This window comes from Eubalaena glacialis, chromosome 11 (genome assembly GCF_028564815.1).
Source record: "Eubalaena glacialis isolate mEubGla1 chromosome 11, mEubGla1.1.hap2.+ XY, whole genome shotgun sequence".
Classification (NCBI taxonomy): domain Eukaryota; kingdom Metazoa; phylum Chordata; class Mammalia; order Artiodactyla; family Balaenidae; genus Eubalaena; species Eubalaena glacialis.
The window spans coordinates 92,762,226-92,789,230 of record NC_083726.1 but is presented as its reverse complement, the minus strand read 5'-3'; the positions used below and the strand labels follow the sequence as shown (position 1 = coordinate 92,789,230).

The 27,005-nt window shown below is 36.8% G+C and overlaps 1 protein-coding gene across 3 annotated transcripts in view; it reads left to right on the top strand.

The window, feature by feature from the left end:
- Positions 1-27,005, top strand: part of CCDC91 (coiled-coil domain containing 91) — a 396,521-nt gene that overhangs the window by 326,136 nt on the left and 43,380 nt on the right. The window contains exon 13 of one of the 3 annotated variants that reach the window (XM_061205330.1): positions 8,260-8,423. The exons of the other annotated variants lie outside the window; for them this stretch is intronic. Within the exon in view, the coding sequence (XP_061061313.1) occupies positions 8,260-8,307 (48 nt within the window). The 3' untranslated portion in view covers positions 8,308-8,423. Of the gene's footprint in view, positions 1-8,259; positions 8,424-27,005 lie in introns of those variants that run through there. 3 annotated transcript variants of the gene reach the window in all.

Below are 27,005 nucleotides of genomic sequence, written 5' to 3'. Positions count from 1 at the left end.
TTGAACAGAGTTTCCAAAACTCAGAAGGAATCTAAGATGGGCCATCCAAGGCATGTTCTTCTCATGTCAGTGGTAGAAGTACAAGAGGGAAAGCCCAAAACACTTTAATAAACACTGGAAGTTTCTGATTTTGTCATATCTCTGACATCTTGTTGGCCAATGCAAGTCATACGGTCAAGCCCACATAGTCAAAAGGCAGTGAAGGACATTTCACCCACCATGAGGCCAAGCATGTTGCACAGTCAAATTCAACATTGATGGAGTGGAAAAATCTATTTCTCCCATGGAGGTGGAGAGAAAGAATGGATGAATATTTGCCAGACAGTAATGTAATCTACCACACCACCCAATCTAGGTTAGCTACCCTCTTTCAAAGCATACTTCATCATATCACTACCCTGTTTTATTTTCTTCTTAGCGCACGTTATCTGAAACTGTGTTAATAGTTTATATTATTCATTCAATCAAGAACTATTCTCCGATACTTAATATGTACCAGGCAGTACTCCAAGTAGGATACATCAGTAAGTAAAACAGATAAATTTCATGCTAATTATCTATCTCCCCGACTAAAATATAAACTCTGAGAGAGGAAGGACTTTGTCTATTTCATGTTCTCAGTGTCTAGAATAAGCCGGCACATAGCAGATGTTCAATAAATTTTGTTTCATGAATGAAGGAATGCCATTAAACATGTATGTAATCTAACTCCATTTGCTCAGATTCTGTGTGTACTAGGCAACCTGGGGGATGTTTTTATGGTCAGCCTTATGAATTTAAGATACTCCAAGTCTTCTGTTGAGAAAAGGATCCATGCTTAGCATTTTGGTAAATCCAGGGTTTGTACCTCGGCAGCTGAAAACCAATCCTTGAATGTAATAGTAAGCTCACCAAGTTTCTCACCACCTTGAGAAACTTCTTAAGGGATGGACCCCACTGGCTAAGTATACATTTAATTCCCTTCCAAACAGAAACAGCATTAAAGATAGTGCAAAGGGATTGTTACATGGACTATATTACACCCAGTAGCTCATGAGAGTGCTGCTCACTGTAGATACTGTGTCTTCTTTGCTTCAGGGCCCTATCAAAAATAGTTTTAATGATGAAGAATTTGTCCCTTTTTGTTAGGCTCATACATAGTAAGCACACAGGGTATGGTGAAGAGCAAACTTAATTGATGTCATTACCAAGTTTTGAGTCATGAAAAGCCATGCTGTTCATTTACTTTGGGCTTTTAAAGTTCTATTTCAAGAACTTTGTCTCAGAGTATGTATATACTGTACCAAACCAAGCAAAAACGTGACAAAAGAATGTCAGAATAGACCTGTTTATAGAAATTTGAACTGCATTATCAACAATCATCGCAGGAATGTTCCCAACTCCCATTTCTGAAGCTGTAGTTGTTTGATTTTTACACTCAACCTATTAGTGTCTTAAGGTATATGGTCTGGCCAATCTCACATTCAAATGAAACCAGTCATAGAAATTCTCATATATAACTTCAGGTTCTTAAAACTTTTTCATGCACTTGGTTATGAAAAAATATTAAATGCTTTTGCTATAATCATTCAAGAGCTACCACCATTTGCTGAAGAATATACTGTTATCTAATTACAGTGGTTAATAGTAAAATCTAAGTGATCATGAACTATTTTTATAGAATTGGTGATATGGCACTGTTGAAAAATAAAGAAGTAAGGTTTTACACAATTGTATACCAAGAAAATTTTAAGTATATACTACAAACAAGATAGACATGATCCCTACACTTTCAAGGCTTATAGTCTAGTAAAGATATGGGGGAACAAAACAGGAAATTGCCACACATGTGACAGTGCTGTGATGGAAGAGGAACAGGGAGCTGTAGGAGCCCATGAAATGGGGACTGAATGAAATCTTCGTGGATCAGAGAACCCTTCCCAGGATGATGTCTAAGCTTAAACTTCAGGAATTACTTCTCTCTCCCTATGCCCAGTACACAGGGAAATCTATCTTAGAACATAGCCAGATTCTGACCACCTCAATTGCTATCACCACTGTCCAAGCCACTATCGTCTTTTGCCTGGACTTCTACAAAAGCCTCCTAATTGGTATCTTTACTTCTACTCTTGCCCTCCAAAGTCTATTCTTAACACAGTAGGCAAAGTCATTTTTTGAAACTTAAGTCATATTAGTCACTTCTCTGCATAAAACCTTGAAACAGCTTCACCTCACTCAATAAAAGCCAGAGTCGTTGCAGGGCCCTACATGACCCGGCCTCCTCCTGAGAATACGAGACAGAACAGAGAAATACTATGACTTTCTCACAGGTTTTTAATGTCATCTAATACTCAATTCAGTCTTTTCCAAATTTTACTAAACTGAACCTGCGGGTGAAATTGAAAAATGAGAATCTTGATTTAGTAAGTACAGTTAACTATACACTGTTTCAGATTTGACCCACATATCATTTTGAGGCATCTTTTTCAGCTGTGACAGCCCTTAAAACCAAGTGCAAAAATAGATAGTATCTAGAGCCAAATTGCTGTATTGCAATGTACTAAACCAAGATTTTCAAATATAATGAAGCATTATTCAAGTGCCTTAGTCTCACTTTTTTAAAAAATATGTGTATTTCATAATATGCATAACATATTAGTAGAAAAATACAATATGTGTTCATAAATTAATAAAAAGGCATTTCTTAGGGGTAAAATGTTTCTATTTTAGACCAGTGGTTTTCTCCACACTCATGTCTAGGAAAAGATTCCCGTAAAGACTTTTTTAACAGGACAGTGTAGTGAGGGAAGCACTTTCATACATTTGTTGAGAAAGTTAACTATTCAGTCTGTACTCTCATTTCTCCTAATTGGAAGACAGTGTTTGAGAGGGAGAATCAAGATGGAAAGAGTTGTAAAATAGATGTCATAATTGATTTACACCACAGTTATTTTAATTCTAGACTTAAAGTTATTTTAAAATATACTTCACTCCTTAAGAGCTTCAGTGTAACACAGAACAGTATTTGTTTCATTTGTTTTGTTTCACTGTTGTAACGCTGATAGAAAAGCTATAAGCTTAGGGAAGAGTAGAGAGTCAGTAAGACTTAAAGCATTTCAGAGAATAGTTAGATTGCTTGTGGAGTGGTCAAGAATGAAATTTTTTTTTAATTGAGGTATAGTTGATGTACAGTATTATATAAGTTTCAGGTGTTCAGCATAGTGATTCACAATTTTAAAGGTTATATTCCAGTTACAGTTATTATAAAATATTGGCTATATTCCCTGTATTGTACAATATACCCATGTAGCTTATTTATTTAATACATAGTAATTTGTACCTCTTAATCCCTTGCTTCTATCTTGCCCCTTCTCCCCTCCTGTCTCCCTACTGGTAACCACTAGTTTGTTCTCTATGCCTGTGAGTCTGCTTCTTTTTTTTTTTATTCACTAGTTTGTTGTATTTTTTTAGATTGCACGTATAAGTGATATCACACAGTATTTTTCTTTGTCTGACTTATTTCACTTAGCATAATGCCCTCCAAGTTCATCCATGCTGTTGCAAATGAAATAACTTTTAAAGCAACAATGATAGACTGTCATTTACTTTTCTAGAAAACAGGACTGAGATGAAATTCATGAGTAAATTCATCAATAAGTCAAGTATCATATTTATGTGATACAAAAGTAATACAAAATTTGACCTCATTTTCAAGGACTTATGAGATGATCAGTCAAAAGATATATTTAAAAATTAGTGCATTATATGAGGCAGTACGTGATTGTTGTAATACTTAACTCAGCCTGTCGTTGCTCTGAGCATTCAGAAAAGGGAACGTTAAGAAAGACTGAAATGTAACAGAAAAGACTACGTAGAGACCGTAGTTCTTCATCTAGCCTTAAAGAACTGTGGCAAACAGTGCTAATTCCCTATATGATAAAAAGTCTCCCCTTCTGCCTACTAACAGAATACCAGGGTTACTAAAGGTAGCACATTAATAGTTTGTTACAAGCACACAACTCCTCAAACTGCTCTGCAGCCTTGAATGACCACGTAACCTAGTTCTAGGCACTGAGGTGCCAAAGAGAGTCTATTGCATGAGACTTCTAAGAAAGCTACTGTTTTCCTAGTAAAAAGGGTCAGACTGCTTTTGCAAGTATGTGTTTTGCCTGTCCTTCCTCTTCTTTCCTGTGTCAAGCACAGGCTAATGCCTGAAGGTGCAATAGCCATCTTATAACAAAAGGGAAAAAATATATGCTGAAGATACCCATGTAGGAAAACCAGAAAGTCTGGTTTCTGGACTGCTTAGCAGCTCTGCACTGCTTACCCCTAGAGGCCGTGGTACATTAAATAATAAACTCTTATTTAAGCCACTGTTTGTCAAATTTCTGTTACACACAGCTGAATACACTTCAGACTGATGAGAATGTTTGAGGTTGAAGTAAAAAAAAGTGAAGGAAAAAAAGCATCAAGCCACAGTGACATCAACAATATGAACACACAATTTAGGATCAGAATGGATGTTACTTGTCTGAGTACAGTGTAGAGACTGAAGGCCCCTAGAATGAAGTTTGTATTGACTCAACTACTTTTAAATATATAAGTTGCCTTAACTATTTTAGGAAAGTATTTTTAATTATTTTCCTTGTCATCATCTATGAATTAACAAAAAACTTGGCATTCTTCTGTCGATTTTTCTTAAATGAAGGCAGAATTCCATATGTCCCTATATTTAAATATATTCAATCGTCCATCAGTCGATGGTAGACTTCTTCGGGCTTTCCCCGTTATTTAAAGACCTTAAACTATCATCAAGGATAAGCCATTGCAGTAATTTTGTATGTCTTTCCAACAAGTTAACACCACAGAAATGCTTTATTCAGACAGAAATTAGTCACCTGAACTGGATATCGTTTGTCAGCATTATGATGGAGGGCCAATTCCTGTAAAGGATTGACATCCAGCATTATTTCAAAGAAATCATATTTTTTTAAAGTATGATATCATCGCTTGTTTTCTTAGCTACAATACAAGTAATCTCTGATTTAAAATAAGGAAAAAGAAAATTCTCAAAATAGTAAAGTATATAAGGCAGTGAGTATAGCTTAATTGTGTTTGAACTGAAAGATAACAATCTCTTTAAAAGGAGCAAAGCTTAAAATCATGTAGTTTAATAAAAGTAGTTAGCATTCAGTTTGTCTCTGGTGAGAAGGAGCTAGTAGAGTTTCATGTAGGGAAGAATGGTAGTCACTGAGATACCTCATTCTTCTGGTCCCCTTGGGGGAAGTGAAAGAATGAATAGGTGCAGCTACACACTGAAGAACATTTACTCTGCTTTTATGGCTGAAATCCGTGTATCCTAAATCTCATAGCATGTTTTCAACTAGGCTATAAATTGTAAAATTAGATTATGGTTTAAAAAGTACCTGCTGAAATAATTGATGACACTTGAATTTTGTTATGAATAAGTTTATTACCATAAGAAATTATGTTGAAAATGTCACTTTAGGAATTGAAAAAATCTTTGATTGATGAGTTCTATTATGTATTCAGTACATGATAATCCATAATATGATGAAATCCCTTGCAACCAGGGTCCTTATACTTCTCACAAAACGTAGAATTGCCAGCTAGTGGGTTGAGAAAGGAGGGTATACAACTAAGAAGAAAGAATAATCAAAAGACCACCCTGAATCAATTGCTTCCTTACCACAAGGGGGTAAAATATTTCCTAGGAAAAGAGATAAATTATATAATCACTAAATATTTCCATGCCATCTATAAGTTGTTTTTTTTCCAGGAAAGTTTTGAACCAATTATTAAACGATATGCAATGAAATGCACATGTCACTTAAAAGATTCTTATGCATATCTTTCACTCATCATTTATAGGTCAGGAAAAATTACCCTGTCTGGCAGGTAACTGACTTAAGTTTGGCAGAAGAACAGCTTCTCTATAGCTATAACTTAATCTGTAGCGATCCTTTTGGAGTTGCCATTTCTGTTTAGAAACTTGCTACAAGATGACAGATGGGCAGTGGTGCCATAGAACAGCCTAAACTACAGGCAGCATCATCACTGGTAAAAGCTGCTTCAGTAATACTGAAAATAAGAACAGTTACCCCTTGCAGCATCTGCTAATGGGCTTTTCTCATATTTTTACACAAAAATCTGACGTTTGGCATAATTATTCAGCAAGAATCATGGAGTCTTTGACCTTCTTATGTATGTATTTAGTTTTTCCAAATTTCCCTGCTGGAAGAATTACTATGTTTGCCTTTAGAACCATCTGATCTGGGATGTGGGAAGCTAATGGAGCACTGAATTTTATATACCAAGTTATGGGAAAGAAAGTATTTTTGTGCCCTGCACTGAAATGCCACCTTACTGGCTTCTTCATATGGCAGCCCAGCTGACGGAGGCATAATATTCCGTGGCCTTGAAAGAGTTATTCTGGGAAGTGAACGCTAAAGTTAACTCAGAGAATTGCCATTCTATCTTCCCACAGTGAAAAATGAAATGGATCAAAGCATCTGTAAAGCAAAAACCAAAGTGATTATTCATTTCTTTCCTTGTTTAAGAAACATGCCGTTACACTACTGCTGCAGTTCTCTCCTCCAACCCTGATGCCAGTAATTGCACATTCAGATTTACCACACAGAGTCTGACCCAGAGCTATACCCAAAGAGCAACCACATCCAAGACACAGAAGGAAAGCCAAAAATAATGAAAGCCTCTGTATCTGAAAAGATTCTTATTTAAGATCTCAGGTGAGCCTATAGAATTGTGGACCAGGCAATCAGACATCCATCAGAAATGCAGTTTCTTTTCATTTGCCTTGTATTTCTTGAAGTCCTACCAAGAAGTGCTCCAGCAGAGAGCAAACAGAGATGACTGCTTAAACAGCAGCTTTGCTCCACAGGAAAATTTTCTTTTAGGTAAACAGTCTTCAATTCCTATGTAGATTTTACTGTGTGTGGATACGTATTAGGGCTAAAACCGAAAGGCAAATCAATGATTAGACATTATTTCTGAAGGCAGAGAGAAGTCATTAATCTTATTTGTACCTAATTTAATAACATATTAATTAGATTAGCTGTTTGGTGCTGGTGTGAGATATAGCACCTGTATACGTGTAGGGTTCTTTGGTTACAAGCAATACAACTGCATCAGGCTAACATTAGGATAAGGGATTTTGTTGAAAGGATATCCAAGGCTTGCAGAATTGTTGGAAGGCTGTACATTAGACTTGGAAATGGGCAAAAGAAGCAAGTCATCTTTGGAAATTCAGAGGCAGCAACATTAACAATGGTGTCACAATTAAAAAACAACAACAACAATAACTGGGCAGACTACCATTACTAGGAGTGGACAAAACTAACTGTATTCTTTTTGTTTCTCCACACAGTGTATAAATTCCAGGGAGGGAGCATCTGATTGGATTAGTTTGGGTTACATACCTGCCCTCTGGCTAGGAGAGGGCAAGATTCCTAATTACAGTCCATCAGACTATATCTAATGGGAAAGAGTTAATACCCAAACGAAATTCAAGTTGCCATTAAAAAGGAGAGATAGATGCTGAAAGCCAAAAAGCAATAGATATTCCCTACAGCTACCATTTATTCAGTGTGTATGGTTTATCAGTCATTGTATTTCGCCTTGTAACAGGCCTCGTAGTCAGTTACTATTCTACAGGTAAGAAAACTTAAGCTTTGAGAAAGGTTAGGTAACTTGTCTCAGGTTATACCACTAGAAAATGGCAGAATTGGTACTCCAGAGGAATACTCCCGACCACTAGACTCCGTGCTCCCTGTAGACAGATCTGTGTATTACCAATGGTGAGAGTACTTACTGAGCCTGTCTCTCGGGTAAAAGACAAGCAAAAAAGATATTTAGCAAATGCTATATATAAGTATATTAAATCTACCAGTAGTTCTGTGCAGTGTAGAGGTGCTTTATTAGAATCAAACTTTGGGAATAAATGTTATGTAAACGCACAATGCATATATTTGCAAATGACTTTTTTTCTCTGATGGAAATTCAAGGTTTAGCTTCTTAATATAATGAAGGGTTTGAAGTTATCAGCGAATAACGGTCTTGAGCCTGCAGATCAAGCTTTAAAAATAGGCTTGATTTGTAAGGAAGAGATTAAGGGAAGTAAAAAGTATCCAGTGTTCTCCACTTATATAGTGACAGCCATCCAGGCCAGAAAAAATTGCATAAAATGGAATGAACTACGAGACCCATTTTTACTGATAGCTTTCTTTTTGACCTTTGCAGGGTCACTGTCCTTCTATTTCGCCATCTATAGTGAAGCCATGCCAGTAATCCCCCTGATCCCAAGAATGAAGCGAGATGATGAATGTACTATGCTTGGTGGCCTCTGAACCAGGATTTCTCAACGTTGGCGCTATTGGCATTTTGGTCCTGATAGTTAGTTGTTGTTGGGGGTAGTATAGCCATGGGACGTTTAGCAGCATCCCTGGCCTCTACCTAGTGGATGCAGTAGCACCCTAGTTGTGGCACCAAAACCACTGTCTCCAAAAGCACTACTAATTTTCTCCATGACATTCTTCTGTTTACTAAAATAAGTACCCTAAAGTCATGAAGATATTTTTCCAAGGGACTTATAAAAATTATTTTGTATGTTTTTCATTTGTCTTCCTACCCTCCCACCAGTTTTCTGAATTTATCTTTGGGAGCAAAAAAAGTGCTTATCACTGAACAGGATGGTCTTCCTGGTCTCTTTCAGCTCTAGAATTTCATGTCTTTATGCCATCTCCAGATCTAATAATCAGCCAATACAGTGTAGCCTTACCAGTTTGTCTTAAGTCGTATGTCCCCCAAAGACAACTTTGAGATTGAGATTTGTGTGCAGGAAATTAGAGAATTCTTTTAGGACCAGCTTCTATGTGGGGAGAAAGAAGTAGGTTTGGGCAAAGGGAGGAGTTGCAATGCAGTTGCGTAAGGGCTTCAGCTAATCCCATAAGAGCCCTGGAACTGGGCTGGCCCTTTACAGTTGAATCACCTTGAGGTAAGGGATCTGGGCCTTTATACCTCTGCAAAGACCAGTCATTGAATATGGGAGGCTCTCAGAGAGAGGGCATGACCTTGGTCAAGGTAGCAATTCCTGGAGAGGGATTCAGCTGAGCCCCACCAGCCACCAACACTCCCAGCAACTATGGGAATTAGTCCTGAAAGTAGACTCTGGGTGTTGTTCTACAGTCCATTCCTTTCACTACTCAAGTCTATTTCCCTTATATAGGTTCTTGTAACAGTTCCTCCAGGATTCTGTTTGGTCTTCTAATTTTCTTTTGTGGGGAAACAAAAAAGGAAAGTTGGTGGGATGAGCTGTAATTCCTACTGCTTTACCTGGTCTCAAGGCTACAAGTGATTCTCATCTCCCTCCTCCACTCCTTTTTCTAGATTCCTCTACCCTTGGCTGAACTCTGCTGTTCTGGGGGCTTACCTGATGAGATAACCCAGATCCACAGTCATAAGACCTCTAAGGCTCTGTTGCCATGTGTTTCTCAGGCTATGGCTGCTGAACTTGTCTATCTACAGGTAAAACGAGGCAAGGCAGTTCCAAGAATTGCCCTCCTGGATCAGCTAGGTGTCAAACATAGTCTTACCTTACCCCATTCTGTAACAGCCCTATCTCTTCTTGCTGATGAGGATCAATTACCCCTGCCTTCTTTCCTTGCGTACAGTTTTTTGGCCTGAGGAGCCCGAAGTGACCAGGTGGCAGTACCAGCTTAAGGTTTAATGGGACTTATACTGTGTCCTTTGTTGGGATAGCAACAGAAAATCAGGACCTCTAAAGCCTAGAGTTTGCTGGAATGGGAAGCACAAAGTCTCCAAGTCAGTTATTAACAACGATGATAAATAGGGCCACTTTTACTGCCACCTCTTGGTTCTGGGAACTATGAATTCTACTTCCTAGGAACACAGCTCCTTATAATGTTTGTTGATCTAGGGTGTATTCTGTATCCTAGAGAATGGATTATAGGATATCATCTCTAAGGTGGAGTCTCAACTGTGCCTTCAGTAGATCATTCCATCACTATTAGGCCAGCAGCTTCTGGGTGGTATAGTTTGTGATAGGACTTCTACTGTCAGCCATAGGTTGTGGCATTCCTACCATCGCTTTCTGTATGCTTCCAAGAGCCATCGTAGCAGTGTCTTAGTGTCATCTCATGTAGTCTTGCTAGGGTATTAAATCCTGTGAGAGAATGCTCTCATGTCAATAAACTCTCCCTTATCCAAACTTATATTCTATCTCTTCTTGATCCAGCACTGTCTCGTACATAGTCTCCTGCCTCCTGCTGGTACATGTTGGCTGGGTCCTACAGGGCCTTTGCGATATAGTCCCTTTCTTTCCTTAGCAGGCACCTCACTTCCCAGGGTGGATTATGATGTAGTTCGATAGATGGCATTAGTCTGGGGGCCAGGTCTTGAAGACAAGAGATGTAAATCTTAGTGGAAGGGTTGCAGGGGTGGAGGTGCGTGTGTCATAAGACGGAGGGCTATTTATTGCCTTCAAGCAACAAGAGAGTACTAGTCTCTAGGTAGATGTATTGTATAATATATATCACAGTTTAATAGAGCTTAGTTCTGGATCATGACATGAGTGACTTAACACGTTCTTCTATATCATTTTTTTTCTTTTTCTTTTTTTTTAATAAATTTATTTATTTATTTTTGGCTGTGTTGGGTCTTCGTTGCTGTGCGCAGGCTTTCTCTAGCTGCGGCGAGCAGGGGCTACACTTCGTTGCGGTATGCAGGCTTCTCATTGCGGTGACTTCTCTTGTTGCAGAGCACGGGCTCTAGGCGTGCGGGCTTCAGTAGTTGTGGCTCACGGGCTCTAGAGCGCAGGCTCAGTAGTTGTGACTCACGGGCTTAGTTGCTCCGCAGCATGTGGGACCTTCCCGGACCAGGGCTCAAACCCGTGTCCCCTGCATTGGCAGGCGGATTCTTAACCACTGTGCCACCAGGGAAGTCCTCATTTTATTTTATTAAGTTCTCTTTAAAAAATAAGGCTTTATAGATAATCATCATGTAATTAAACATACATGATATATAAAGAGCTATTTGTACGCCATACACAATATAAAAAGATAAGTAACTAGGTATTATCCAAATGAAAATATTTGGATTGCTTTTCAAAACTGATAATTATGGGAACAAGAAAGGAAAAAAAGGAAGGCTCCAAAGCACCCAGTTACAGAATTTCTATTTCTTATACATAGACATTAATATAGTATTCTCTTGTTTCAAGGCTATTTTTAGTCCAAAATGTTGGTTGAAAGAGTATTATTTTCACTTAGTTGTAAAATCTATATGTCTTGATCAAAGAACTCTTCTTCTATTTCCGGACTGGTAATAGTTTTGCAAACTCTAGCAATGCATCAGTACTCATTCTTGCACTTTTATTCCTTGAGAATACAGTTATACCAGCAGGGAGTGTACCAGTGTAGAAGGGAGTAGAGCCACCAAGGGTTGAATCTTGAAATCTGAGAGAGTGAAGAAGCTGGTTTTTAGATAAGAAATGCAAATAAATCGTTTCTGTGAAAGCCTGTCATGCTTCTTAACTAACTTGCTAATTCTGTTCACATAATTAGACTTTGAAAACTGGTTGGATAATGACTTGTTTCATAAATTCATTTATCATGTATTTATTGAACCTCTGTTATGTGCATAATCCTTTGGCTGAAACATAATTATTTTTTCCCAGGAGGAGCACAATACCCAGACTGCCTCTCTTGTGAAGTCTACCTTAGGGCATGGGCTGGTGAGAAAGGCTTATGTCTAAAGCAGAATTCTTGATTTCTACCACCCATTCTCTGCCAGGTTTTCTCCTTCAGAAGTCTTTCTTATCTCAGTAAATGACACAGTCACTCAAACCAAAATCCTGGAAGTCATCCTCTTTCCACAACTCACATAGTCTTACAACAGGACTGACAAACATACTCCAAAATAATACTGAATTCATCAACTTTTTACCACCTCTCCATTGTATCCTCTCTAGCCCAAGCTAATATCATCTTTCGGCAGGTCAAATATGCCTTAGAATATCTCCTCCGTCTCCACTACTATGTCATAAGACCAGGCCACCATCGTCTTTACCAGGACTACTTGCTTCCGTTCTTATGCCCCCCCTTCTCCACTGCAGTGTATTGTCCATCCAGCATCTCGTGATCTATCTTCTCAAAGCATAAATCTGATCATCACGTTACCAAACTTGAAATCTTCCAAAGTTTTCCTAAAGGCTATCTCTTAGCCATTTTAGCTAAAATCACACCACACGTTCCTCCCAGGAGCTGCCATGCCTTATTTTTTTCCCCTAGCACTTAACAGTAACTGAAACGATTTTACTGTTTTAAATGGTGTTGTCTGTTTCCCCCAAAGAATAATGGTGCACTTTAAAAGAAAAAAAGCTGTATGTTCCAATACGTACCCCAGTGCCGGGTATTTTGTAGGCATTCAGTAAATATTTGCTGAATAAATGAGAGTGGCAGTCACAGCAAGGACTGAGCCTGGAGTGATTCCTCTTACTGAAATAATTGTTCTATTCAGTAGGGTCTGAGAAAAACCTGTACTTATTTTGTTAACTTTGTTTTATGAAGAGCCCCTTCACTGTGTCCGCATCTCATATGTCAATTTTATGTTGAAAAAAAAAAAATGGTACTGTGGTCCCTTGCTGTCATCTTATGCTGCTATCAGTCTTCTATCTCCACCTAACCATGAGCATTACTTGTCACTGGCAGATGAACATGATTTTCAGCCATGAGAAAATAATAAAAGGTTCTTAGTTCTAGGGAATTCTAAGATTTTTCATAATGTTTTCAATGAAATAAATTAACCTCTGTTCTTTCATTTTATGGAAATGGCTCTGAATGTCATTAAAAACACACATGTTTGTGACTAGATGGATTTCAGGACTTAACATCTTGTGTTAATCTTGTTTTTTAAATCCCACTGCCAACCACTTTTGCCTGGTTGGACCACCCATATTTGGGTTTCTATGATGCATTATTTTATGAATAGGGCCTTTTTTTCCCCATTGGAGTTTTTTACCTTATATACAAATGACTGTTTTCTACTTTCAAGGGAAAAGATACTACACTGAGCAAGTTTATGCTCCCTCATCAATTTGAATTTCTTGTCAGATTTTTTTTTCCTAATATGATTTCCTTAAATCAGTAGTAGTAATATTCCCTGTAGCTGTAGAATCTGATTTCAAAGAGGAAGAGGTGTAATCCAGGTTAGCAGCAGAGGGAATGTGGATATGTCCCCTTAGAGAACTCAGAATTAATGCCACTTCCCTTCCCATTTCCTGCATTTCCTTTTTCAATGCCCTTGACTCTGTCAAGCAAGATGTATTTACTGAGGCCAGCTACCTGTCCAGCACTATAAAAGGTACTGTGGGATAAAGCAGGGGTTTGCCAAACTTGACTAATGGACCAAATTCAGCTTGCTGCCTATTTTTTAATAAAGTTTTATTGGAACACAGCTACATCCATTTGTTTGCATATTATCTATGGCTACTTGTGTGCTACAAGAGCAGAGTTGAGTAATTGTGACTGAGACCATATGGCCCAAAAAGCCTAAAATATATACTATCTGGACCCCTACAAAAAAGTTTGCCAACCCCTAGTATATAAAGCATAGACTCCGATTCTCATAGAGTTTATGAATTAATTGGGCTGGTTGTTAACACATGGAGTAATTGGTGAATCGATAAATGACGAATTGTGTGATACTGAAAAGAATAGGCACCACAGAATGTTTATTGGTTGGAAGATTAATCTGCAGAGAAGTGATTAGTTAAGCATGCTGAAGTACGGAAAGCTTTCTTATACTGCCTTTCCCCCTTTATTCTGTGCTTTTCTTTGTCGAGTCCCAGATATGCTATAAAATTAAAAGATATTCAAAACATCGTTGTCAAGGCTTTTCCCAGATGTGTGTCCTCCATAATTCCCCCAAAGAGATGCGTTGGAGAAATAGGACAGGATTCTTAAGACTGCAACATTGTTTAGAACCATGCCTGGCATGTTATAGGTCCTCAGCTATGCTTGAATAAGTGAAAGAACCTGCAAATCTAAAGGAAAGAAAATTCTGTGCAAGCAATAGCTAATGTTATTGAATATTCAGAAAGTGCCACCTTAGAATGGTGTTTCTCAGCAGGAAAGCTCCTAGTTCTTTAAGAATTAAATGGTAGTGGGCATATAAACGAGCCTGACACATGGCATGTTATAAGTGCTTAATAAGTCTTTACTGTCATTATTTAGAGGAAATTGCGTATTTTCTTTCAGACATAGTACTAATTATACTGATATACATGAAAGTAAGAAAAGCATATAAATTAACCCTTGATTGTATCACCCTCTCAATTAAGTATTAAGAAAACATTTGTACTTAGGAAGTACATAACAGAGTGATTCACAATAATGTAAAACTAGCTGTTTCATCAGTGTAGAAACATTCTTTTTTGATTTGGTTGTGCTGATTATCAATAATAAGCCATTAATATCTTTTAAATATCAAGAGAAATTAACTACACTAGATGAAGCTGTATCTACTCAGCTGCTTCCCTTTATAAAAAAAGTTTTATTTTAGTTTAATGTAAATTCTAAGCATACCACTCAATGAATTTTCACAAAGAAAGCACACCTGTGTAGCCAGCACTTAAGTCAAGCAGAAAATTGCCAACATCTCATAGACACCCCCCAACCCCGGCCTCCTTCCAATCACTACTACTCCACCAAAGGGAACCTTCTTCCATAGGAACGTACATTGTAAAGACTAATGGAGGGGATGTTAGCACGTTCTTTTAATAAGTCCACAGACTCCTTTAGGCCTTCGAGAACAATCTGGCATTTTAAGAAGAGAATAGTCTTCTGACACTGAAGTATTTCATGCTAAACATGTCAAAGTGCTTTTTACATCATCGGTAATATGCTTTGACATGTTTAATATGAAGGCCTTCAGGGGCAGACAGTTATTTTCCCTTCTTAAAATAGAGAATGAGGCAGGGTTTAACTACATGAAAAAGTTCATGATTAAAAAAACAACAGCAGTAATCAATCTGTCGTGGCTTCACTAGAATGCCCATTAGTCAGTCATGCAAACTTCACTAGACATGAGATGTGGGAAGTGAACTGGAATGAACCTCTGTTCTGCCCTCATCCCATGCGTTCAGGTAATTTTATTGTTTTGTATTTTTCACTAATGTCTGGATGGAATTCATATCTCTCCTTCCTTCTTCTCTGTTTCAAAGGTCATGCTAATCTACACTGACAATTAATTATGTGCTCTGAATAATGTATGAATATCCAAGAAAATCCTTTGAAAGATACCCAGTTTCCTATTTCTTAGAGTTATTTCCCCATCCTAATTTTTCTGTGTTTTACTTCATGTTATATGTTTTTAAGTTACTTAAAACAAACAAACATAAACAGGAGGTCATTACAATTCTTGTTCCCAAATGTTTAGTTTGGCACGTGATGCAAGGCCTCAATTGCAGGCTGGAACGCCAGAAGCTCGAGCTGAAGACAAGAATGTGGTGCGCAGGCGTGATTTGAATTCAGGAAGAGTGTTTATATTTTCCCAAGGGCCTCATTAACAAGAGTCAAGCCCTAACTGTTACTACCAACACATTTTAACAGATAAACTTTTCTGATTTGTGAAGTAGAGTATCATCTTATATGTGTACATCTTTAAAAAACCTTCTCTTCCCTTTCAACTGCCCTTTAAGCTACTGCAGAAAGTTTAACAGTCAGTCCTTATCACACTGGAAAATGTGTTTTTGTTAAATATCCCATGGCACATATTCACCCAATAGAGTTTTATTTTTTGATATTTTCAAAATTAGAAACAACCTAAATGTCCATCCATAGGGGACTGGTTAAATGCATTATGTTAAAATGGAATACTGTGTGTCTACTAAAAAGAATGATATTTATCTACATTTGTTGATATGGTTGTAAAACCTGAATCATATGATCCTGTATATTTAAATATATTTTGCTATATACCTTTGCGTGTGTGTTGTATTGCAAAATATATTTTAATAAACAAAAGAAAAATGTGATCAATGATCTCTAGGAGGTGGGCTGGGAGAGATTTTGCTTCCTGCTATATAATCCTTTGTTTAAATATATGATATATGATTATATCTTAGTTTTAAAAAGAGAAAACCAGTTTAAATAGACCATTGTGTTTGTTTTGTGTCTATTTTTTATATGTCCTATTTCAACCCTTTTTCTTTACATTTAAAAAGTATATTCAGAATCCTCTCCAGAGCTTTGGCTAAACAGCATACAGGTTTGACTTGAGTGTCCTAGACAGAGAAGGCTAGAGTTTTGGTTTCCCATTTAAGCCATGCCGCACTTAGAGGGAGAGGCTGACCAATGAAGTCAGTGCCAAAACTGACAGTGGTACTGGGGTCGGGGTGAGTTCTCTAGCTCAGTTTCCTACTCATTCATCTGGGTGTGTTTTGTGGCTTTAATAGGATTAGAGAAACATTTGCATTGAGGCTTCAGGAGGATTTTCGTGCTGCTCAACTCACAGAGCAATATAAACCCACAGGATTAAGAATGGGGTTTCTGTGAAGTGAGTAGGTTAAGAAGAATACATGCATCTGGTTCCCTCCTTGTTTTCTACTTGCTAAGGAAGGCACTCCAAGGTGGTGGGGACAGAAATGTATGTGTAGGCAAGGACATAGTTTTCAAGGAGACATGGTATGATGCGTTTTTTAAGGAAGTTGTTACAACTCTTTAAGAAGAAAGGCAAGTCCAATTGCAAGTGGTTTGTTGAAAATAAGACCAATAGAGAAAATGACTTGTCTCTCAAATATGTTATCCCATCATTGTTTGCTTAATCTTCCATATTTATTATTTCTCGACCTTGATTTTTCCTACATTTTGAGTCCCATAAATATTGAAGTTATTCTTCCTGACTACAATTCAGAGACCGATATGACCTCTTGTAATTTAGGTGAATACTGACTTGCTCCAGCAGTCATCTGAACTGGAGGTGGAAGTAACACCCTCAAGAAACTGAGAATCCTAAAAAATAGCATCCAATTAGGATCTGTGGTGGGTTGTATTTTCCTAAAAAGGCCACAGCAATGTTTCCAGGCCAACATTCTCTTACCACTCCCCATCGGTCAGCAGAGTCTGTTTCTCCTCCCCTGAGTCTGGGGCCAAACTTTTTGAATGCCCCAACAGACAGAATGTGATGGATATGACATTGCATGATTTCGAGGCTGGATCATAATAGGCAATAAGGCTTCCATCTATCTCTTTTTCTCTCTTGAAACACTCACTTGTGAAATCTGACCACCAGGCAATGACAAAATTGAAAGTAGCCTGTGTGGGGGGACAAGCATTAACCATCAGATATGAGAGTGAGTGAGTCCTCAGATGATTCTAGCTCCTAGCCTTCAAGTCTTCCAACTGAGGTCCCTAACATCATGGAGCAAAGAGCTGTCACAGCTGCACCATATTCCAGTTCCTAACCCACCGAATATGTGATCGTAATAAATGGTTGTTTTACACCACAGAGTTTGGGGCTAATTTGTTTTGCAGCCATAGTGACTGGTACAGGGCCACTTGAGATGGATAAGGAAGTATCTGCAGACAAGGGCAAAGTTCTTTTTGAGAGAAAATTTGTATCTCTACAGTGTGGCCTAGATTCAAATAGTACTTCTTAAAAGATACAAGTAGCTAATATTTTATTTGAGATGCACAGAGAATAGTGATGAGAGAATTGGTTATTAAAATCTACTGAAGCAAGCAGAGCTTATGCATCCAGAGACCACTGAAAGGAGTCTCCTTAGATCCAATTAAGCACTCCTTGAGGTTCCAGGATGTTTTAGGACTTAGAATGTTATCTACACTAATGGATCATTCCAAAATACTGTCTTTTCAGAGAGATTTCAATATGTCATTAATTAGTTCTTCTGGTTTTAGAAGCACAAAATTAGCAATGTCGTAAAAAATTTAGGCTGGAACATTCACTGTATTAATAGATCTAACAAAGTTTAGAAAATGAGTGATTCCCAATAACAGTTCCCAGTTTTCAGTGATAGAAATGAAGAAACTTGACAGTTTGTTCATTTTATTGTTTTGTTATGAATTTCAAAATGTATATAATTTTCAAATAATTTTATAAATTATCGTTACTAATTCTTTTATTCCCCCATTCGTCCTGATTATATCTATGTACCATAAAAATAAAGGCACTCAGTTATCAGTTATTTAGAATGCAAACCTCTATTTCATGTGATATTGTATTTTATTAATAGATTATGTAAATTTAAAGAATACCATCACTAGTGTACTGAGTATTTTATAAAATAATTTGCAGGTTTTTAAAATCATTTAAAATAATTTGTACATCTTTTTGAAGGTAAATATACCAGTTGACTCTTGAAAATTTTGAAAATATATTACGGTATTTTTTTCTAAAGTACAGTTACTAAAATAAATTAGTAATTATCTCTTCTCTTTTTGTTCTTTATTCAATAAATTCAGCAAACATTTAGTCAGCCCCTACGATGTGCCAGGTACTGTTTTAGACCTTGGAGATACAGAAATAAATACATGAGAATCCCCATTTTCCTTAGGGTTTTCTAGGGAGCTTAAATTTTAGTGGGGTATGGGACTGACAATAAACAAATGTATGATATTTGGGGATGATAAATGCCATCAGAAAGGATCAATAGTTAGTGATGCAAATGAAGAATAGGGGTGCTATTTTAAAGTGAGTGAGAGCAGTCCTCAGTGATGAACTGAGCTGGCATTTAAGAAGAGATGTGAATGTACAGAGTGATCAAGTCATGCAGCTCTCTAGAAGAAGGACATTCCAGATAGAGAGAACACCATGTGCAATGGGCGTATGTAGAAAGAGTGCTTGGTTGTATTTGAGAAAGGACAAGGAAGACAGGATGGCTGAAGCAAAGTGAGCAATGGGAAGACTGTTAGGAAGTGAAGTTTTAAAAGTTTGCCCAAAAGGAAAGTGAAAAAAGTGATTTACATGGAGGGGTGACTATATCAAATGCTATCATGGACTTATAATTGAGCAGTTCTTAATTAATGTCATCTCTGATGATCTCACAGTGAAGGGACTTCAGAAATTATAATTTAATCTCTGAAAAGGCTCAATGGATTTATGATCATAGCAGGTCTTTTTAATTTTTAAATATATACATTTCAGAGAAGTAAATGGAGTGATCACTATTGAGTTTTAAACATAAGATATATTACTAGGATAAAAATGGTAGGGAACGCTGGATGAATATAAAAGTTTAAAGAAAGAGAGGAACAAATTGGCTTCTTTCTCTTGTTAATAGGCATTTAACTTTCCTCCATGTCTTTTCATGATTTGATAGCTCATTTCTTTTTCGTGCTGAATAATATTCCATTGCCTGAATGTACTACAGTTTATCCATTCACCTATTGGAGGACATCTTAGTTGATTCCAAGTTTTGTCAATTATGAAGAAAGCTGCTATAAACATCCATGTTCAGGTTTTTGTGTGGACATAAATTTTCAACTCCTTTGGGTAAATACCAAGGAGCACAGTTGCTGGACCATATGAGAAGAGTATGTTTAGTTTTGTAAGAAACCACCAAATTGCCTTCCAAAGTGGCTGTACCATTTTGCATTCCCACCAGCAATGAATAAGAGTTGCTCCATATCCTCACCACCATTTGGTGATGTCAGTTTTCCAGATTTTAGTCATTCTAATAAGTGTGTAGTGGTATCTCATTTCAGTATGCGTTTCTCTGATGATACATGATGTGGAGCATCTTTTCATATGTTTGTTTGCCATCTAGTTATCTTCTTTGGTGAGGTATCTGCTAAGGTCTTTGACCCATTTTTTCAATCAGGTTATTATTGATTTTTTTTTTAATTTTATTTATTTATTTATTTATTTATTTATTTTTGGCTGTGTTGGGGCTTCGTTTCTGTTCTAGGGCTTTCTCTAGTTGAGGCTAGCAGGGGCCACTCTTCATCGCGGTGTGCGGGCCTCTCACTGTCGTGGCCTCTCTTATTGCAGAGCACAAGCTCCGGACGCGCAGGCTCAGTAGTTGTGGCTCATGGACCTAGTTGCTCCGCGGCATGTGGGATCTTCCCAGACCAGGGCTCGAACCCGTGTCCCCTGCATTGACAGACAGATTCTCAACCACTGCACCACCAGGGAAGCCCCCTTATTGTTGATTTTTAAGAATTCATTGTATATTTGAATTATAGTCTTTTATCAGATATGTCTTTTGAAATATTTTCTCCCAGTCTGTGACTTATCTTCTCATTCTCTTGATACTGTCTTTCACAGGACAGAAATCATTAATTTTAATGAATTATAGCTTATCAATTATTGCATGGATTGTGTCTTCATTATTGTTTATAAAAAGTCATCACCATACCCAAGGTCATTTAGGTTTTCTACTATGTTGTCACATAGGAGTTTCATAGTTTTGCAATATACTTTTAAGTCTGTGATCCATTTTGAGTTACGTTTTGTGAAGGGAATAAGATCTACATCTAGATTTTTTTTTTTTTTTTTTTTTTTTTTTTTGCCCTTTGATGTCCAGTTGTTCCAGCAGCATTTGCTGAAAAGACAATCTTTTCTCAATTGTATTGTCTTTGCTCATTTGTCAGAGATCAGTTGATATATTTAGGGGGGTCTATTTCTGGACTCTATTCTGTTCATTGATCTATTTGTCTATTCTTTCATCAGTACCACACTGTCTTGATTACTGTAACTTTATAGTAAGTCGAAGTCTGGTAGCATCAGTCCTCCAACGTTGTTATTCTCCTTCAATATTGAGTTGGCTCTCTTGGGTCTTTTGCCTCTCCATATAAACTTTAGAATAAGTTTACTGACATTCACAAAATAACTTGCTGGGATTTTGATTGGGATTGCATTGAATCTACAGAGTAAGTTAGGAAGAACTGACATCTTGACAATATTGAGCTTATCCATGAACGTGCAGTATCTATCCTATTTAGTTCTTTGATTTTTATCCATCAGTTTTATAGTCATCCTCATATTGATCTTGTACATATTTGTTACATCTATACCTAAGTATTTCATTGTGTGTTTAATTTAAAATTCATTATTGTTGTTCATTATTCTATTATATAATAATGTAATTATTATATTACATTATAATTATAATAATAGTTATTATATAATTATATATATTATATAGGAAAGAAATTGACTTTTGTATATTAACCTTGTATCCTGCAAACTTGCAATAATTGCTCACTAGTTCCAAGAATTTTTGTCAATTCTGTAAGATTTTCTACAGAGTCAATCATGCCATCTTTATCATAAAACAAAGACAGTTTCATATCCTCCTTTCAAATCTGTATACCTTTTATTTCCTTTTCTTGTCTTACTGCATTAGCAAGGACTTCTAGTATGATGATGAAAGTGGTTAAGAGGGGACATCCTTGCCTTGTACCTGATCTTAGTGGGAAAGCTTTGAGTTTACCGCCTAAAGTATGATGTTAGCTCAAGGGTTTTTGTAGATAGTCTCTGTTAAGTTGAGAAAGTTCCCACCCTTCCTAGTCTACTGAGAGTTTTTATCATAAGAGTGTGTTGGATTTTGTCACACAATTTTCTGCATCTATTGATATGATCATGTGATTTTGCTTATTTAGCTTGTTGATGTGATGATTACATAATTAATTTTTGAATGTTGAACTAGCCTTGCATACTTGGAATAAAGCCCACTTGGTCATTGTATATAATTCTTTTTATACTTTTTTGGGTTTGATTTGCTAATATTTTGTCGAGGATTTTTTCATCTATGTTCATGAGAGATGTCTGTAGTTTTCTCTTCATGTCTTTGGTTTTGGTATTAGGGTAATGCTTGCCTCATAGAATAAGTTAGGAAGTATTCCCTCAGCTTCTTTCCTCTGATTCCATATAGCTTTTGACTGCTAAATTTTCACGAAAAATAGAGGACCAACCTCTGTTCAGAGAATATGACTAGATTTTTAGTTTATCATACTTAATATTTAACAGATTTTTAATATATATGGTTATATTCAGAGTCACTATATTGGCATTTCCTAAAGACTTTAAACTCCATTGTGTCTTTTATTTAGAGAAATCTGGACATACATCAGCAAAACTATCATTTTTCATCCAAACATAGTGATACCTATGTAGTCAATGAGGTGGTAAGTCATTTGGATAGGTGGAATTTCTATATGATAATAGTCTGCATTTGTTTTACCACACACCATTTAGATTACTTGATCCTTCTGTTCCCTTGCATAATGTCATTTGTTTACATTAAAACACAAGAAGAAAGAGTTTCAGTGTATTGGCTGGATTTGTTCACATTAAAACACAAAAAGAAAACGTTTCAATGCATTGGCTGTATTGCCTTAATTAAGTGGATCCTCAGACAGTACACTGTAGTGGAGAAAGAGCAGATGTCTTGGGACTGTGTTGCTACCTTATATGGTATTTCAGGAGCATCTCAAATGCAGTGTGCACTTACGGATAACTTTTTTTTTTATAAAATTATCCCCACACCTTCATTAATCTTACTTCCTAGTTCCAGTGCATTTGTAATGATGCTTGGTGAAGATGGGTTACACTTAAGTTACTTTGCCAGATATTTTTCTGAACCTTTCTCACCTGTAAATATAAATATATAAATATAGGTGAGAAATGAAAATTTTAAATGGGAATTTTTATTAATTGAGATGGTTATTTCTGTAGGAATTCTAGTTTACAATCATTTGCTTATTTTGTATGTATAAAAAAGCAAATACAGAAGATCATTGTTACTTAGTTGACAAGAAAAATAAATGATTGAAATAGAAACAGAAGTCATATAATACCTTTTATACCAGCCTCACAAATGCCTCTGGGCTATAAACCATCGATTTATGAAATTTCTACCCAAAATGCCACCAATTCTGCTTTGCAAATTCCCTACAGATTTTTAAAGGAAGGAAGAGAAGATTCTTGGTCTTTTCTTGCTTTCATTTGTTTACCATTACTGTATTGTCCCATTTTATAGGAAAGCCTTTTAACTTTAACATTGTAGCATAGCATAGGTATACTTTTCATCTTAGTGAGAGAAGTATAGTATATGATTAGGAGTGTGTGGTTTTGAATCAGATTTCCTGGATTAAAACTGAGGTTTGCTATTTATTAGATTCATAAACTTGGGCAAGTACTTTAACCTTTCTTGGCCACATTTTGTTCATCTGTAAAATGGAGGTTAAAATAGTCCCTACTTCACATAGGATTATTATGAGAACTAAATGAGTTGCCCCATGTAGAGTGCTTACATTACTTGGCACATAAAAAGTTCACTTTCTGTGTTAGCTATTAGTGCTGTTATTTTATTGAGTTCCCTAACTGTATAGTTGAGATCAGAATGTCTTTGGTTCTACTCACTCTGTCTTGAAGTATTTGTTAAATATGTTTTTGTTCCAGAAGTGGTTTGTGACAACTTAAAATGTATGTATTATTAAATTTCATGGTGAATGGAAAATGAACACCAAATAATGAGTGTGAAGCTGATAGTCAATATAAATATATATTTATATTTATGCCACAATGTCCTGTCTACTTACCAAAGTTAAAATTGCTTGGAATTTCCTGGGGACAAAACTATCATATTTTATCCATAATATTCATAATTTTTAAATTGATTAGGAACTTTATGTTTCTTTCCAGATATTATAAGTTAACTTGTTTGCCTAGGCAAAATTTCACTGCTATAGTTTTAAATCCATTCCCTTTATATGTTTTTTTTAACATTTTTAGGTGTTTTTCACTCTTCTAGATTGTGGGTGAAATACTCTATTTAGCAGAGAACAGGGGAAAAAATAAAAGAGGCACTTGCCAATGCAACTTGCATACATATATGTTCAGGTGATGGACATAACCTGATCATTATGATTATTTTATTTTTATTTTTTACCATTCATATACTCTTAAGCCATTACAGGATATTTTATTCCATTAATTGTTTTTCAGTGCCCAAATTAAAATTTCCAATTCAGTGGAAATTTCAGTCTCACTGACAACATTTTGAGCCTCAAGTAAATTTTTGTTTCTATTATACTAGTAGACACATACAGTGTAAACTTGGTACCTTTATCACTGGGATTTATATTTGCCTCCTAGTAACAGAAACTAGAAATAACAATGGCATAAGCAAGTCCAGAGGTAAGCAGTTTAAAGCTATGGAAGCTTAACAAAATCATAAAAGATTCAGGATCCTTCTGACTTTGTACTTTTTTAATCTTTAGCACTGGCTTACATGATTAGCGCTATAGAATGGCAGCTGGAGCTCCAGTAAACACATTTGTGATAGAGGAAAAAGGAAAGATGCAAGAACCAAAAAGGGAAGAAAATTCGGGACAGGCGTCTGTCCCACTTTTAAGGAGCTGTTTTGGAGTTCCTCCCCAATAACTTGTACTCACGTCTCTTTAGCTACCCCTGGCAGCAATAAGGGAATGATGCCTGGAGGATGTTCATATTTTTCCTAGGACTAAACTGTAATTTTATTGGTAAGAAAGAAGAGTGGATATTGGAGAGAGAACTCTCAAGCTTTGCCATAATCCCTGACTTCTCATATCTTCTGTTTGGAAGGTGTCCAGTGTTAAGTTTCTTCAGCATCTTCTCTTTGAGCAGGTGCTATTACCATTTTTAGGCAATAATATCCAAATTTAGCTTTCTTAATTTAAACCAAACCTCCTTTGCTTGCTTACAAGGAGGAAGGTTAGGGTTTTCCTACATTTCTCAATCCAGCTGGGATTTTAGGAGGACTGACAGGTGCTTTCCCACTTGGTTCACTCAGTAGGATGAATCTGTTTTAAAATGTGCCAGACAGATGGTATTGTGTTTTTTCCAGGTTTCAGTGATCAAGTACACACTGTAAAATCCTGAATGACGAAGAAGAGCAGCCCTATTTAAAATGAGAGGAAAAAAGTCTATTCTCACTAACTTCCATTTGATTAAATGTTTCTTTGTTCCATTGGTTCTATTTTGGATACTGAGGATTTCCTAATGGGAATCAGGTGTGCATCCTAGCTGCAGAGCAGCTCCCCTTGGGCACGTAGCCCATTCTCTCAGTAGTGGAAACGAAGAGAAGCACAGATTCTCAAAGCCTCAGAGGTACCCCAAGGTGAGGTCTGTCCCACACAGTGCCTTTATGAACATTTCCCCTTTCTTTCGTTATGGACCTAGAAAGAAGTAATCAATTGTTTTTATATACAGCCACTGAGGTTTACAGATTCTTTAAGGCATATGTGATATATTTGATGTGCCAGTTTTTCTTTAAATGCTTCTGTTGCATTTTCAGGGAACCATTTGTATGTTAATACAACAGAAACCTTCCTGAACCTACCTCTTAGGAAGAGAAGATAATTACATGTCTTAAGGATGATATCTAGAGGGATTTTGGCATCTTGACAAGTTTCTGCACAAGTGTACACAATGCAATAAACCCCTACATATTTATAGCAAAACAGATACTGTGCCAAAGCCCCCAGCCATACCTGAAGTTCTTATCTGAGAAGGCACTGTACTATTGTGGTTTAGAGAATAGCTTAGTGTCATACACACCTGGATTTGAATCCTGGCCCTGCCACTTGGGCAAGTCATAACCTCTCTAAGCCTTAGTGGCCTCATTCAGAGTTTCAGGAGAATAAAAATGAGATAATACACAGTAGAGGTTTTCCAGTGATGCCCTGCACTTATGTAATTTCCTTCCCTTGAGCCTGGGCTGGCCGAAGCAAAGTTGGCTTTTGGGAAGATCATGGCCTCTGTCTTGGGCTCTGTCTTGCTCCCTTGGCGTGCTCTCATTCTCTCTCGGTTGCTTGCTTTGGGAGAGTCAGCTATCGTGTTATTAGGCACCCTTGTGGAGAAGCTCGCGTGAGCTCTGTTGGAAGTGGATGTTTTGAGGCCTGTCGACAGCCGCTCGGTGAGCTTGGAAGCAGCTTCTTCCCCTGCTGGACTTTGAGCTGACTGCAACGCAGCCACAGCTTGATCGTAACCCCTCAGTAGAGACCATGTGTGAGAGGCACTCAGGCTGCACCCAGTTTCCTGACCCACAAAAATGGGGAGACCATAAATATTTGTTGTTTTTTGTTTTAAACCACTAGGTTTGGGGTGATTTGTTACACAGTAAGTGGTAACTAATACAACACATAAGGAGGTTCACCTGTGCATAGCAGGTAATAATAGTAACACTGTTCTTAAAACAAGAGAAGATCAGACTTGATCCAGGACTGTTAATTTTGCCATGTAAATCAACTTCAATATATGTGTGCAGAGAGCTCAAAAATAAGCCTTGTGTTCAGTTCTTTGCATGCTTTTGTAGATTGAAACATAAAAGGCAAAATATATCAGTTATCTGAGAATTTTAAGATAGCACAGGAAGACAAGAACCCAAGAGGTCATGTAATTCTTTCTCCTACTTCAAAATAAGGTGAAATTTAAATTGCTGAAAATCAAAACAAAAGAGTCCTACAGAGAGTAATTGGCAGATATTGTTCCTTGGATTGACACAAAAAAATTGCTAAAATCTTTAAAACTTGATGAAAATACAAGAGTTTGTGTTTGTTGTACTTGAACAATTTGTTACTTAACAATATTTGTTTGGGATTTTTATGTTATTTAATTTACAAAAGGCTATCCTATAGATTGCAATATTTGCACTAACCAAGGTCTTAAAAAAATGTAGAACAAGGCTATTCATGGTTTGGGAGCATGTAACAAATTTTATTAAAAACTTTATGTGGAATGTCATATTAAAATCAGTTAGTCTGTCTTGCCAGAATCAATCCATTTTTTATTTGAGATAAATTCTTGCCATTGAACTCTAGAAAGTAGGATATGGAACTTATTAATAGGTAAATACAACCTTATGGATCAGAGCCCTAAGATGGGATTACTGTGCAATTACTGTTCTACTATACAATTCTGGTTACCTTTTCTTTTGTTCTAAAATTTTCCTAAATCTGTGGTTT